The sequence below is a fragment of the Panthera leo genome, chromosome D4 (genome assembly GCF_018350215.1).
Source record: "Panthera leo isolate Ple1 chromosome D4, P.leo_Ple1_pat1.1, whole genome shotgun sequence".
Taxonomy (NCBI): Eukaryota; Metazoa; Chordata; class Mammalia; order Carnivora; family Felidae; genus Panthera; species Panthera leo.
Genome location: NC_056691.1, coordinates 84438810 through 84454892, shown reverse-complemented (window position 1 = coordinate 84454892; position 16083 = coordinate 84438810). Strand labels below are relative to the sequence as shown.

General features: G+C 36.6%; 1 protein-coding gene across 2 annotated transcripts in view; it reads right to left on the bottom strand.

The window, feature by feature from the left end:
- PBX3 (PBX homeobox 3) overlaps window positions 1-16083 on the bottom strand; it is a 218637-nt gene that overhangs the window by 44541 nt on the left and 158013 nt on the right. For both annotated transcript variants that reach the window (XM_042914167.1, XM_042914168.1), the window contains exons 3-4: window positions 12592-12833; window positions 1751-1941 (exon numbers count right to left, since the gene is read on the bottom strand). In XM_042914167.1, coding sequence (XP_042770101.1) covers window positions 1751-1941; window positions 12592-12833 — 433 coding nt within the window. The remainder of the gene's footprint in view (window positions 1-1750; window positions 1942-12591; window positions 12834-16083) is intronic.

Sequence of the window (16083 nt, the reverse complement as noted above, 5' to 3'; positions counted from 1 at the left end):
ACTGACTCCAATTTTAAAAGCAGCTATACTGTGAGTAAAATGCTATCAAACAGTATCACATGCTACAGAGAAATTGTCTGTGAAGAGTCAATCGTGCAGCAAACTTCATTGTTGTCTTAAGAAATTGCCACAGCCACCCCAGCCTTCAGCAACCATCACTCTGACCAGTCAGGAGCCATCAACATTGAGGCAAGACCCTCCACCAGCAAAAAGATTACAATTTGCTGAAAGCTCAGATATAGCTTATACTTTATACAAATGTTTTATTTAGTCAGGGTAAATTTTTTAAAAAGCAAACCGAATTATGCATATTGTACCATCACAAAAACATTTTTTTTAAGCCCCCAAACCAGAAGGAAACATATTAAAGCATTTACAGTGAGTTTTTTTCTTTAGGTAGCAAAAATGCGGTTGTCTTTTATCTTTCAGCTTTCTATTCTATAGGTTTTCCAATTTTCCATACTGAGCTTGGGATTTTTCAAATAGGGAAAAAACACAAAACTTTAAAGAATCTTAACAAAAAAGTAATTCAGGTGAGAACAGGTCACATTAGGCCTTAAGTGCTAGGTTAAGTAGCGTGTGAGTTATCCAGCATGGAAAAGCTACTTGTGATTTTTAAGGCATCACAGAGATGCTGCAGAAACAGAAACGGAGTGTGGAAGAGGGGTGAGAAAGGGATTGAGGCTGGAGACAGGGAGGCACAGGAGAGGACCGCGCTGGTCCAGGTACAAAATGGTAGGCAAGGATTGAGCGGTGTGTGGGCAGGAAGAGTGAGCTAATGTGAGAAAGGCTGAAAACTGGTGACTGATTCAGTACGGAAGAAGAAGGAAGCGGAAATGATCTGGGGCTTTCCTTAACTAGAACAGTAGTATAGTTGGTGGCATGTGTTTCTTTGTTGGGCCCTAAGGCAGAGCTCTGGCGTGAACACCCTTCCACAACCTGTTTTCCAGTTGAGAAGCTAACTTATTTTCTTCAATGTTGCAAAATGTGGATGATAATTACCACCTCTGTCAGATTGCAAGGGAGAGAAAGCAAAACAAATCAGAAACTCCTTTCCAAAGCTGAAGGCTGATCACAAGCTTTAGCAATGCCCAAGAGGCATCCCTGCTGAGGCAGCATGTAGCAGGAACGTGACAATTCAGTTACGTCACCCAGTAGGTCCAACACACCATATACAATTGATTAACTCCTGCAAAACTCGGTGAACATTTCAGATAAAAGGGAAATTATTATCCCTACAGGAGAAACTGACAGGCTTTCTTCCCTGATTTGGAACAACGATAGGCGGAGTTTTGTGGTAATTGCTATGAACTACAACACCACTTCCTTCTTGGGGACACTAGTATTTCCAAATATTTTCTTATAATGTGCACAGGTGATGTAACATCAAGAAATTCTTAGACCACAAGCCTTTGTTAAAGTACAGAGTTACACATACTGAAAATTATCCTTAAAAATACTTTGTAGCATCAGAATTATAGGCTCCATCTTCCTAAGTCATTAGTAGCAGCACTAAATCCTGTTTCCTGAGTCACCAAACTGGTAGCTAATAGGTCCACCCCCAAACAAGAGGAACCTTGACAGTGCAGGCACCATGAGGTGATATTAGCTATCTATTGTAGAGAAGAGCTCTTATACCCAAATTAAAGAAGAATCTAAGACCAACTGGCCAGTTTTACAGAAAATAATATACAAGGAGTGAAGGGGGGGGGGGGGGAGAGCCATGCAACAGATTTGTGGCCTCACATACCTGGCATCAAGGAACCTTGATCTTAAAATCATAACTGCTTCACAAGTGCTTTGTTTGAGCTGCATCTGAATGGAACTAAATTTTCGATGGATGATGCCCACCATTCTTTCAATTTCTTTTGGGGAAATGGGACGTGTTCTACTCTGCTCTCGGAGAAGGTTCATCACATGTGTAGTGAATTCATTACATGCCTGTAAAGGGGAAAAAAAGTCACTCCTTAGGAATCTGGTATTTTAGATTATCACACCCAAACATTAACATCTAAATTTCCACCTCATTTGCAATTGCCAGTGGTGTTATGCAGTGGGTAGGGTAAAATGAAAACTAAGACACTTGTCAAATGGCAGTGGTAGTTAGATGGGGCAGCAAGAATTCTGAAACTATGAATGGCCTGGACATGCAAAGGAGGCATATATCACTCAACTGTCCTTCCCTTCACCCTTTTCCCAGTTCCAAAATGAGGTTTTCCCACGGGAGGATATGCTCTACCAACTCCTATGGATAAGCAGGAATATATGTTTATTGTCAATACTAAGAACCTCTTATTTTCTCTGGGGTTCCACATTTATTCAACAAATGTTTACAGAAGGACTATGGAGTGCAAACTCTTCCCGATGCTATTAAGGTATAGAGAAAGGAGCAAGATGTGGACCCGGCCTTTACTATGATAAAATAAATATATAAAAAATTCTCAAACAAGGCGGTCTTTCCAAAGTGTCACAGGAAGATATGAATAAGTGTTTCCTAAGTTCCAAGGAAGGAGTGTCCTCCTGTGGAGGCAGAAATCACATCAGGCTTCACGGCACAGTGACATTTGGGCTTTAAAGAATAGGTAGGATTTTTGAAAAGTGGATAAAGATGGAAACTAGGAAGAATGCTAGGCACAAGAAAAACCACGGAAATAATATGCAGCAAGTTCAGAGGATGAGAGAGAGTATGTAGAGAAGAAGAGGGGATTCAGATCCATCCTGGCATGTAAAGGGCCTTGGACGTCAAGCATGCCAACGTCCCAGTAAAATTTAGCTATGCTGTCCGCCTTATCCATAGATATGGGCCATCCGTGGAAGATGGGTAAAGCAGCTCAACTCTTCAGGGGACGTGCAGCAGGAAAAGAAGGATCAGAGCTGGGTCTCGAGCTTCTAAGTGAACAATCCTCAGCCCTTCTTTCAGTTCACCTATATTCTTTTAGACCTATAAAACCAAGTAATGGGGCCCACGCTGAAATCTAGTACTGCTTTGGTAAATAAAGCATCAGTTTACACCCTTGAATAAAAAGAACATCTTCTGGCATTTTCATTAAAAAGGCATGACAGGAGATTCTGCATCTTACTGTACAGATGCCCCTGGTAGGGCGAGCAGACAGAACAATCATTGATCACCGCAAGACACAGTTTGAAGCTATAATAATGTCCACTTCCCTATAGATACCCTGAACATGGCTCACATATAGCACATGATGGTTTTTCTAACTGCTCATTAGAGAACTAACCTTTCAAGTAAGTTCACTGGGTGTTTCAGTTACTCTAAGCTTTTAGGGAGCTTTTCTACAAATATTTCTAAGGTGAAGTAAAATGAGTCTTGCTTATCAATGAAAGGATTTTGGGGGGGTATATCTTAGGTCTTATGCAATTTAAGTGAGCAGTGACCCTATGTTACACTTATGGGATTCTTTGGAGTGTAGAATTATGCATTGTACACAGCGGGCATCCAATAAACATCTATTGATTGGTCAGCCGTATTACAATTTGAGAGTAATGTTGATTAATATCTGTACATACATTGTCCCTGAACTATATGTGAGGGATTCTTAACTTGGAGTCCATGGATAAGTTTAGAATGTCTAGGAGTCCCTGAAATCTTATCCAGGTTGTGTGTGCCTGTGTAATACCTGAAGGGACAACTGTGGAGTTTTGTTTTCAGATTCTTAGCCAGTTTATAACTAAACAAGGCTACGAACTATTATCCTAGGTTACGACAGAGTAAAATGTCAAGGAACTGTGTAGCTCTAAAACCAGAAGTTCTATCTTTAAGGAAACCAAAATAAAAACAGACTTAAGACTGTCCCCCATTATATTACTTTATCTACCTTAGGCCAAACTGAAAACAAGTGGTCATCCTGACAAGAAATATATGTACTTATTTTTTCTTGTGCTTTCTCTAAAGAGATGTTCATATAATTTCAAAATGATATAACTTGACAAACTCTACCCCTCAGTTTTGTTATCAATAAAATGAAGAAAATTAGACTAGAACTATGTCCCTACACTGGGATCAGAAAGTATGTACTTCTATAGCTAGTTCCAGAGAATGTTAATACATGGTCCCAAAATATAGTATATTTGGAAAATGCAGAGTTAAGCAAAAATTTTTAAGCTTTTTTTTTTTTTTTTTGCAAGACTCCTCAATACTAATACAGCAATGTGCACAATAAATCTTCAAGGGGGAATGGTATAGCCAACTTTTCCCAAATAAATTTGGTTATAAAACCTCTTTTCTCTAGAGTAGTGCTGTCCAAAAGAAATATATCGCAAGCCACATATAAAATTAAAAAAAACCTCTCATAGCCACATTAAAAAAATAAAAAATCAGGTGAAATTAATTTTAAAAATATATTTTATTTAACCCAATATACGAAAACTATGAACATTTCAACACATAACCAATATTTAAGAAACACAGTTAGTGATGTATGTTACATTATCTCTTTTGGTTCACTTTCTAACCTGGTATGTATTTTACATTTATAGCACATCTCAACTCATACTAGCCAGATTTCAAGTGCTTGACATATACACGTGGCTAGTGGTAACCGTACTGGACAGCACAGCTCTATAGCATCTTGGGGACCCATGTGCTAAGAAAAACTCTTTGGGAAACCGAATACTAAGTAATCTTTGATGCTTCTTTGTTTATCCTTCACCACCCTGCATGCATTCACACAAACACACGCAAAGAGAAAGTTTCATTTATGAATGTCCTTGGTGAAGCAAGAGAAATTATTCATCTTATTATATCCCAGCCCTTCACTAGGTCGTTAATATTCTGTGTGACAAAATGGGAAACAAACAAAAAGCACTCTACTGCATATCAACAGACAGTTACCTTGAGAAAAAGCACTTATGTGATTGTTTAAGTTGTGAGCTAAAGCTGCTTTTTTCATGGGACACCATTTTTTCTTTTTAAAGCAAAACCAACAAATTCTAATTATTCAGACTTGGGTATTTGGCAGATGCCCTCAAAAATGAACAAACCGTGCTTGTCATGTAAAGGAAAAGAGCTGACAGTAGTGTCTGTCATAATGAATTTGAGCTTTCAAGTGAAAATTAGAATTTTGGAAAACTTGCATCCACCACTGTTAGCTTAACAGTTTCTCCGTGGACTTTCTGATTAGTTTGATGTTGATACTAATAAACATATTTTGGTATTATATAATGAAATGTGTCAACACTGGAAGATATACGTAACTCAGTGAACCAATACTTTCCAAATGATCAATGCATGATGTTACAAAAATATGCATAGGCAGAAGACCCATTCCAAGTGCATATTAGACCGATGGATTTGAAAGGAACAGAGTACAAAGAGTTAATTGATATGGGTTCAGACTCTGCACTGTAACTAACCTTTAAGAAATTACAGCTTGCCGAGTTTTGGTGTAATATCAAAGAAGAAAGTCCACAGCTATCTGAAAACGCTATTACCACTCCTGCCTTTTCCAATGACATATTTGTGTGAGGCCAGATCCAGATGTTCTTTGTATTATTTTAACCACAATGACAACAGATTGACTGCAGAAGCACATTTAAGATCCAGGTGACTTCTACTGAGCCCAACATTAAAGAGTTTGCAAGAATATAAAAACAATGTCATTCTTCTCAATAGATGCTGAGGCTTTTGGGAAAATAACAGGTTTTTACAAAAATGGTATTTAGGTTAACATATAATGATTCATTATTGCTATTTTAAGATTAATGAATGAATCCTTTTAATATTTCTGAGTTTTAATTTCCATTATAATAAATGTTGACAGATATAATCCACCAAACAAAAGCTCTTGGGGGTCTCCAATAAGTTCTAAGAGTCTAGGTCTTAAGACCAAAAGGCTGGAGTACTGCGGCACTGGAGTATGGAAGCATTTGTAATTTGCACACAGAACATTGCAAATTCCTAAAAACCTAGCTTGCACATTATGGTAACATATATCTTTGACAGGGTGTACGTCTTGATAAATAATTCAAAACTCCTATGTGAATGATCCCTGAGATGCAAGCTCTCTTACGTTTTTCTCTGGCTGCATTTTAATCTCTCCAGAAAGAAAGTTTGCCTATGGTTTCTAGGAAGCATGTGAGGGGAAAAAAAGGGTTAAAAGCAAAAACTTTCTGCATCTAAAAACTCATAATTTCCTAAAACATTTGCTGAATGTCTCACAACTTATTAAGTGAACTCATCTATGAATGCAAATGCTGATTAGCAATTTGGCAATAGCCCAACATTCACAGAATTCACATAGCTTTTCTTTAAACCAGTAGTTCATACATGATTAATTAGAACATCTCATTTATGTAGTGTGCACTTTAGCTCATTACTCTAAGTAAAATTCGTTAAGTATTTACATTTAGATAATTAAAATCTGGGTACACCCTTAAGAAAGATGCATACACTTTAGGCAAAGTGATTTTTTTCCTTTATACCACTGAAAGTAAATTACAGCCTCATTTACAGCATCATCTGTACCAGTTTCAGAGCAGAGCACAGTACTGCCTCATCTTCTATTCCTTAAAAGGTATACATTTTTTAAGCAGATAAATGCAGTAAGAATGATCAAATGATTGCAGAGTTGTTTTGAAGGGCCACCCAACCACATACTAGCATCGATGCCGTTTATAATGTGGGATGCTCATTTATCACAACCTCAATCACACTTACAAGACTAGAGTATTAAAATAGACTTTGGAGAAATTTTTCATTGCCTTATTATTTTTCCAGGTGAAATTATCGGTTAAAAAAATTTCTGGTCAATGTCCACAATACAAATGTAGTAACACCTTGGTTAATTAGAATATTTAGGAAATGAGAGTTTCGACTCCTTGAATTTTCTGAGCTAAAGCAATGGCAGAAGCCTCTTTTTCTTTTAATCCAGATGTTGAAACTATCTAGGATGCATTTTTGCTTGTGTTTTAAAACACACATTGCAAGAACATAGTTAACTGAACACAAAGTATGAAAAGATCTGCCTGATAAAAACATTTTCAATCAATTCTTATTATGAGCCTTTCTCCTTGTCATTGGTTCCCTTCTCCTTAAAAACCCAAAACCAGTTAAGGATTTGAACTATTTGGATACTGTGTTTAATGATATTTATTGGCTAGTAAAACTGTCTCCTCAATATCCATACATATTTCGTTCACACTCAAAGTTTTCAGAGTGCCGAGTTAAAGTTGTGTGGCAGTGCTTTTTTCAGTTGTGAATTCAAGACTCAATCCCTTTCTTGCCTGTAAATTCACATCAACAAATGTAAAAATATAAAATCAGACAGTGAGCAAGCACTGACTTTAGAGGAAGCTTTAAAATGGGTAAGTGATCAGATCTAACAACCGAATTGGTCTTTTGTAACCATCTAGAGAAGCTGACTGTAGTCAACAGATCATGATACCCCCATTCTAAAATCCACTTTTCAAAGAGAATAAATCTCTATTAAAAGTTATTGCCTCTCAAATTTGCATGCATCCATTTTCTAGCTGTCTTTATAACCTTGCAAGTAACTCTGGTCCAATATCATAGATTTTGTATTTATGGAATGTTTATTAAATCAACAAATTCTTCTTGTTTTGGATAAAAGTCAACACCTAAAGATTTTTCCTAATCCAAGTGGAATGAGACAAATATGTGTAAGGAGCAGCCACAAAGATGAAATATCTACTGTACCTCAACACTTCTTACCTAATTACATGATTTAGGGACCTATCTCGTAAGGGTTTCATAAGGATTATATTATACATGCTAAGGTCTGTGCACAGAGCCTAGGACGTAATTAATGTTTAATAAATGGCAGTTATTGTTGACAATGAAAATGGCAATTTTACGAAATTCATATTTTGTATATGTTAGCTATTCCGCAAGCAGTCCCTACTCTGATTACCTAATACAGTTAATACAGTCAGGCCTTCCCACTTCCTGAATTATATAGACAGAAGCTGAAAACAAAAGAGTATTCACATATTAAAACAAGTCATTTGATTAATCAAGTTTGTGGTCAAAGAGACATTTGGTACATAGAGCTAATAATGCAGAAACTTGGAGGAAAAAAAGGGGAACATTCAAACACACTTTCCAGCCAAGGAAAAGACCCAGCATGAAAGCTGACAAGAAGTAAAACCTTTCCCTTGGAGCAATCGGTGACAAAGCCTTGCTTGGGAAAATGAAATATAAAGTTTCCATCAGAGAGTACCCTTTTGTCTGTCCGGCCTCTTAAGCTACACAATCTCTCATGTAATAACATCAGTATTTTTTTTAACCTGATAAAAATAAAACTCCTTTACAAGCAAAGGAGATTTTGCCAGCAAATGTAAGCACATAATGTTGAGATCCTCGACAAGCACAAGGACATGCTTTTACAATGGTTTAGGCTCCACACTCAATTTCCATTCCTCCCACGATTAAGTCCTTGCAGTCTGAAAGTCTGGTAGTAGCTAAACATTACCTGGTTAGTCTTGGGCACATTTGGTGTACATGCTTGCTTCCAGTGCTTTACCTGATTTGAGGTGAATTCAAAAGACATCTGTGAACCCGGGAAGCAGGTTCCCAGATGCTCGGGGAGGGTTGGGACCCTTACAACACTTTCGCCTTTAGCAAAAATGTATTTCAATATAATTATAGTAGATAGCTTTCAATATGTCATCTCTATTATAGCAGCTGTAAATTATGAAGTGAATTGCCTGTGTACAAGCATTTCTTCTGGTACAAGCAAAGTGGGAGAGCGGCACAGGGCATGATATATCTTTTTCTTTTTAACTGAGAACAAATGTCTAAGTCAAATTTCATTCGCAAAAACCATGTGTCCATTTCCCTTTGGAAGAGAGGTGGAGGAAGCCAGAAGACCCTCAATTCTTAAAATCAGGCTTCCCAGGACCCTAGGCTCAAGTTCATTAGGAATTCACTTATTCTAACAGTTGGGCCCTTACTTGTAAGACTATTTTTGAAAGGTAGTGTAAAAGCGTTTTTCAAAACTTGTAGCTAATCAACAAAAAGACAAAGAAGCAACCGGGTTTGTTTTTTTTTTCATGGCCAAAGAGGGAAGCAATGTACCCCAAACGAAGTGTTGTAAGACAGGAGCTGCAAACTCTGGAAAATTATATATTCCTGTTGGGTGTCAGGATCAACAAGAGAAAAGTAAAATAGTTTTGTTTCGTTTTGGGTGGTAGTAATATTCAAGAGCCTTACTGTACTATATATTCTATGCCTAATATTTCAAAAGTGTGTATAAGTGAATTTAGATGGTTATCATCAAAAATCATTTTATCTGAGCCTATGTAACGAAGACACAAGATCAAAGGATATTTTCTGGAGGGAAAAAAAGGACAGGATTTTAAAGACCGTACCATTCCTAAAACACACACATAAAACTGAGCCTTGTGGCTTGGATTTAATTTTGCTCAAAGTGTAGCTCTAGTCTGCTTAGCTTTGTAAATGTGGCTGTGCTTATAAGGTACTTTAATTTACTGCAGTGGTAGTGTTTGTTAATTTTATGGCAATCTAAATCTAAACAGGCTTCAGATACATTTTCATTACAGCTTCGTTGCAAAACACAGTAGAGTGAATAGCTCTAAGATTCCAATGTAGTTTATTTCTCTCAGTAAAAGACTCAACACAATTTTCTGATGAATCCACTGCCTTAACATGTATGTTCTTCCTATTTACTAACAGGCTTCTGTCACTTGGAATACCTGTGTTCACTTTTAGGAGGAAAAATATGCTTTCTGGAAAGTGATTAAGATAGTTGTTTTTTCCAGCTGTATTCTGATCCCATTCTAAATGCAAGTCCACATGGGCAAATGAGAACCAACCAGAATGTACTGAATTATTTTCCAATTCTATATAAGTAGCAAGCATAATTCAATGGAAATGGAAGGTATATTGTCAGAAATTGATTTCAATACCTGATTTGGACACTAACCAGATGTGTGACATTGGACAAATCATTTAACTGGAGTCTCATTTTCTCATCTATAAAATAGAAATTATAATGCCATCTATTTTGGAAATGCCATCCCCTCATCTCCCTTGGTTCTGCTTAGCCCTCCTAGTTGCTCCAAAGCATATCCCTAGGAGGTCTATCCCAGATAAAGCCTACAACTTGTATACCAAAAACTTGTAAAAAGCAAACAAACAAAAAAACAATTGACTATCTTCTGTTAAAACTCACTGATCTAATAACTTAGGAACTACAGGCAGAAGAGCTATAAAATCCAGCCCCAAAGACAACTCAAGAGAAATAAATGCTGCTGTGTTGTTTCTAGAACTGAAAATTCAGAACCTACAGAAGAAAATCTGTAAACTTAAATTCTGTTATTCAGCCAACCAGTCATCACACTCCATCTATTTATTTGTTCATAATACTGCAGCAATTTCATGTCTGTATTTTTCCTTCCCAAAGTGTTAAAAATGAGCAAGGAAATATATACTTAAACGGTTTTTATTAGGTTACTGAATATATTGGGAAATAAGATTCATCATTATACTTTAAAACTCATTATTTCCCAATATGATATTTAATCCAAAAATTCCAAATATACATAGTGTAGATTAACTTATGAAGAACTTGTGTGTGTTCTCAAAGGAAAAGCAAAGAAATCCCCCTGGTGACAGTGACTAATGACAGCCTCACCTAACTTCCAGCAGGGCTACAGACGAAGTTGATGTGAAGAACCATGGCAGGAGACAGTAAGGAAATCACCTTAATTTCTGAGCCAAAAAAGTCGGGCCATTTGGTCCCTAATACTATATAGATCTTTCCATGCAAGGTGACTGGTGGTATTTATTTAGTAAGTATGTATAGATGTATTTAACAAAGTTATGCGATTAAGATTATGCTACAAATTGGAATCATTTTCTTCTGTTTATGCTCAGGGCAACTTTTTCAACCATGACTTATTTTGTTTACTCTCAATTATTCATATGTCAAATCAGAAAGCTCCATTTTTTTGCATATACACACACAAGATAATTTTTCCAAAATTCTTATTTGCACATCTTCTACCAAAAATTCCTACCGAGACTAGAGATACAGTTTGAGACCCCAGAAAGTACTATTCAGAAAAAAAAACCAAACACGTATCTTATAATATTAATTTATATTATATTTTAACATAAAGCTACATAAATTTTCTACCCTTCCTCAAAACACACTCACCTCTGGAACAGAATCCTACATTTGCTTAATGCCACCACATCCAGAATACTTGAGAAGACAATGAAAAAAAAATAACATATACTACTGAAACTACGCAGGGAACTCAGAAAAAAATCAGTAATAAAACTGACCAGGAGACCCACATCTTACTAAAGTGTTCCGACTTTAAGAAGTGCCTGACTGTACAGTGAAATGTCTGTGGATGAAATGGTATGATGCCTAAGCCTTGCTTGAAAACACTCCACCAAAACCAGAACAAGGTAGGTAGGTAGGGGTGTGTGTGTGTGTGTGTGTGTGTGTGTGTGTGTGTGTAATAGGCAAAATAAAGTTGGCAAAATACTGACATTATTTATCTGAGTGATGGATGTCCAGGCAGTGTCTTATTCTAGGTTGGGCTCTATAAAACTGCCAATACTGTTTTTGACCTAAAAACTTGGCAATTTCACAGGATTCAACTTAATAATGTTATCTTTCTTTTTGGACACATTTTTTTTTTCCTATAATAATGGTTTGTTTGTTTTTTTTTATTATCTGCTAGTGAGAATTCTTCAAACTAAACAGGATTTCAGGTTTACTAACAACTAAAATATGTTTAAAACAAACTATCAACATTTTACCTTATTTCATTGAAGCTAAGACTTAACTTCTTTTTTCCCACCTTTTAACATCTCTGAAGTTTGGAAGCATTTTATAGTCAACGGCATGTTATAGTTAAATTGGGTAGCGTTACTTTTCCTTGGTGGTACATAAACAGTGACACAACTTAAAATCAAAGATGCCTTAGATTCAGTGAAGTATGGTTAATGTAAGTGCTGAGAATAGCATTTTTAATCTACACTCTCTTTCTAATCAGGAATTTAGCACACAATGCCTAGTATTCCCAGCCCGAGGTTACCTAGAATTATCCTGGGAGTCTCCTCTTCAGAGAGAAAGGCCAGAGCCTGCTTGCTTTGTGACGGTTAGCTCCCTCCCCTATATTCTGGCACAATCCATAAGAATTAATTCCCAGGAGGATCTGGAGCTCACAGCATAGGAGGAAGAGTTCACTGTGCAGCGCTTCCTCTGAAAGTTGTTAAAACTCATGAACAAGGCCAGTGTGTAAATGTTAATTACCCCGAGCTTTGAAGGGCACCAAGCAGTGAGGTTAGAGGGGAAGGATGGTTGCAGGTGTGGTAGTAAGGGTGCGTGAATGTGAGCAATGGGTAAAACGAAAACAAGTGAATGGGATAAAATAGGTTCAGCTTCACCTCCGAAATCTCAAAGGGACTTCATTTCATGAATCCAGCAATTCACTTGGGTTTTTGCATTGACCTTATTTATTTTGCTCTTCGTGTTAACACCTACCCCTCACAGCCCTCAGAATTGGTTAGTGCAGTCTAATGGAAGAGCAACAGAGGGTTTGTGCAGGACTATGAGAGTGGCGGCTGCTGACCTGTTCATATTTCTCCAGTTCTGTGTGATAGATTTGTCTGATCTGGGTCAATTTGGCTCTGTAATCTGAGTGTTCAATAGAGTTATCTGAAGAACCTCCAGAGGCTGCCGCGGCTGCAGCTGCTGCCGCCGATCCCCCACCTTTCTCAGGACCTGAAACCCCTTCTGCCAAAAGCATATTGTCCAGTCTCATTAGCTGGGGGTCGGGAGGGTCCTCCTCCTGGGCTCCTCTGATGCTGAGACCTTCAAGGAAAGAGAGAGACAGAGAGAGAAGAAGCGAGAAATAGGACAAATAGTGTGAGTATTTTGTTTATTTGAGAAAATGATCAAACAACATTAGTGCACTACAATTCATGCTGAGAATTTCTTTGTTCACATTTACCAATAAGCGTGAGTATGAAAATTCTTTGAGAGAATATTTACATGCATCCCAGATTTCCTAATATTACACCCTCTCAATTTATCCTAGATTGGATTGCTGGAAAAAGGTAACTGCGGCTCAGAATATTCTAACGTCAATCTTCCCAAATTTAGATGCTTTAAGCATAAAATGGGAAGGGGGTAAAAACTTTGGGATTTTGAGAGGACAAAAATAATTCCAAGGATGTCAAACAAACACGTCTAAAGGTAGTTATTCTGGTTTTTTTTTTTTTTTTCTGTATGATTGGAAGAACAGAATCTAAAAATCCCATGGAATAATTCATTCACAAACTATATCCAAAAATTAGAAAATAAACAGAATTAGACGGGAGTCTCCATTGTATAATTTCAAGGGGAGAAGAGAAATTCATATGTTATGAAGTAATTAGCTATGCTTTAAAAGTATATATTATTGAAAAAAATATATATATATATACTAGTGAATGAATCTGTTAAGCAATCTATGCAATCAGGACCCTAAATATAGTATTAAAAATGTACCATTGAAATGGCAATCCAGTGCTGGGCACAGTAGTCTCCATGTAATTTTGCTTTTAAATCAAGAACTTCCTAAGTGATGCCCAGTCAGCAACCTCATCTGAGAACTATAGATCACAGCTGACAATTCATAGGTTTAATCAGGTCACACAGGCTTTCTGCCAAGATGTTTTCAACAACACAGAAGACAAAGTTTTAAAATAATTATCATGGTATAAAAAGCACTGGAGTCATGACAGCTCAAAATCAGCATTTTCATTAATGTGTAACATAATCTAAAATATCCCAGCCCAATTAACCTCTGTAAATCTGTTTAAAAGCAGGTTCCCCACACTTAGTTACAAGGCATCTTGGGGAAGGGGGAGGAGGGGAGTTGGCATCTTGCATGTCGGCATTTGGATGCTGCCTTTTTCCTCTGTGCCTGTTGTTGTTTATCCACAGTGGTGCACACTCTGTGTCTAGTGTAACTTACATGACAGTAACATCTATAAGCTGCCAAGTACTCAGCTGAGCACCAGCTCCGTGATTTTATATGCTAACCTAAAACTACCATCAATTCTTTTAAGAACAGATTTCATTCCTAGATGTCCTGAATTACACCCACAGCATGACAGAGCTCTTGGTTGTCTTAACTCAAACACACAACTTTAATTTCCTCCCTCAAAACACTTTAAAGCTGTCACTTTCATTTAAAAATATACTTCAGAATAATTTCAACTGGGTAATAAAACTAACTCACAATAATTTAAAATTATATCTGGTGCCTGGTCAGAGGTAAATAAATAAGGTTTGAAAACTGTAATATACTAAGACAATAAATTCATTTAGGGAACCAGAAAGTTAGATAACTCTCTAAATAAGATAAAATCAGTATCAACATTGCTGCTAATCAAAAATAGAAAAACGTGTATTTGTTATTTCTTCCAGATCTGGCAAATACTGGTTACACTGGTATTTTTAATTTAACATCTTTGATTTTCTTTCCATCCAATTCACTTTGTTAGATGTTAAAATCTCATGGCCTTGACACACTTGTAGTTCCACATACCAAGTTTTTTGTGCATCTGGCATGCAGTGAGGACTCACTGAGCAACGTCTTATCTTACATTTGGACTCAGCTTCTAAGTTTCTCCTTCTTAAACTAAAGGTTTGCTCACACTTTCATGTGTTCATTGTTTCTTTTTTCTATTTATACAGATACTGGTGCTTCTCCAGAAAAGGTGATTTTTTTATCTGCCCTCAAGATTCCTCCAGGTTTCTAGTTTTCCACCTTGTACTTAAACATATTGATCTTTTCCCTATGGATATTTGGTGAGGTTCTTTAATAGCAGATCAACATCCACAGTCAAAATTATTACACTTCCCTGCACAAGCGTGGCAAACAACATGTTCAGTGACTTAATACACAAGGAAGCAGACTATTAGGGAGACAGAGGAAGGAAATTCATCAGGAAGAAATGCCAAAGACATGACACTTTTATACGTTCCTAATATGCATTCCCAATACCACTATACCAACAGGAAGCAATCCTTAAAGTCAGTAGTAGTGGACACAAATAAAAATAATTATAAGAATGTATTTTTAGCTGGTATAATATTTTCCCCTTGTGATGAATAATATCTCTTCTAAAATCATAACTAAATCAACACTTCAGTGTTTGCCTCAAATACAGGAAAAATGTTTGAATGCAATCCTTCTGCGTTTACTTTACAAATTATGTGCATCAAATCTAATCAGAAAAATCATTTCCTAACAAAAAGTTCATACTCCTTTGGATGAAAAGTACTAAAGCACTGTATAATTAGGCAACATTGAGAAGGCTATTTATCAATACTGAAGTCATTTTCATACCTATAGTTGGAAAAGTGAATCAAATTTCTTTCTCTACTAAGCAAAGTCATGATTATGGATCTTTAAATAGTTAATATCTAGTTTCCAAAAATTATTGTTAATTTGAATATTTCTATTCATATTACCTTACATTCAAGATTGCTATTTTATTCCTCGTCCCATCTATCTATTCACCCACTATTACTTAGCTTACTAACCTGCCAAAGTCACACATGGCTTCCAATTATAACACCTACTCCTCTGGGCACCTATAAACATTTTAATGAACCTAAATCTGCAAGGGCCAGAACGAATTTGACTGTGTAGTTACCAAAATATCTTGATATCTTCAGATTTAAAGTTGGAAAAATGGTAATTTAAAAATTGCTCATTCTTGTTTTTAATCCAAAATGCATACTAGAACATTTACAGAGATTTGTAAAGTTTTACATCTAGGTTCCTTGGTTATAACAGCATTATGAAGTTAAAAACCACCACAGCCCTATTTGCAATCTACTTATAACCACAACATTCATTTCAGTATCCCTAAGATTTAGACAAATCATACAAACACAGTAAAACATTGTTTAACAATGAACTTGGCTTTGTTATAAGCCCACAGTTTTTGCATATCTTTCAGCAAATCCTAATTAGCTGTCTTTCAACATGCTGTGCACCTGCCCCACAGATAATGGGAGAGAGCATCTGCATAGACGACTGCATTCGGAGGGCAATAAATAAATT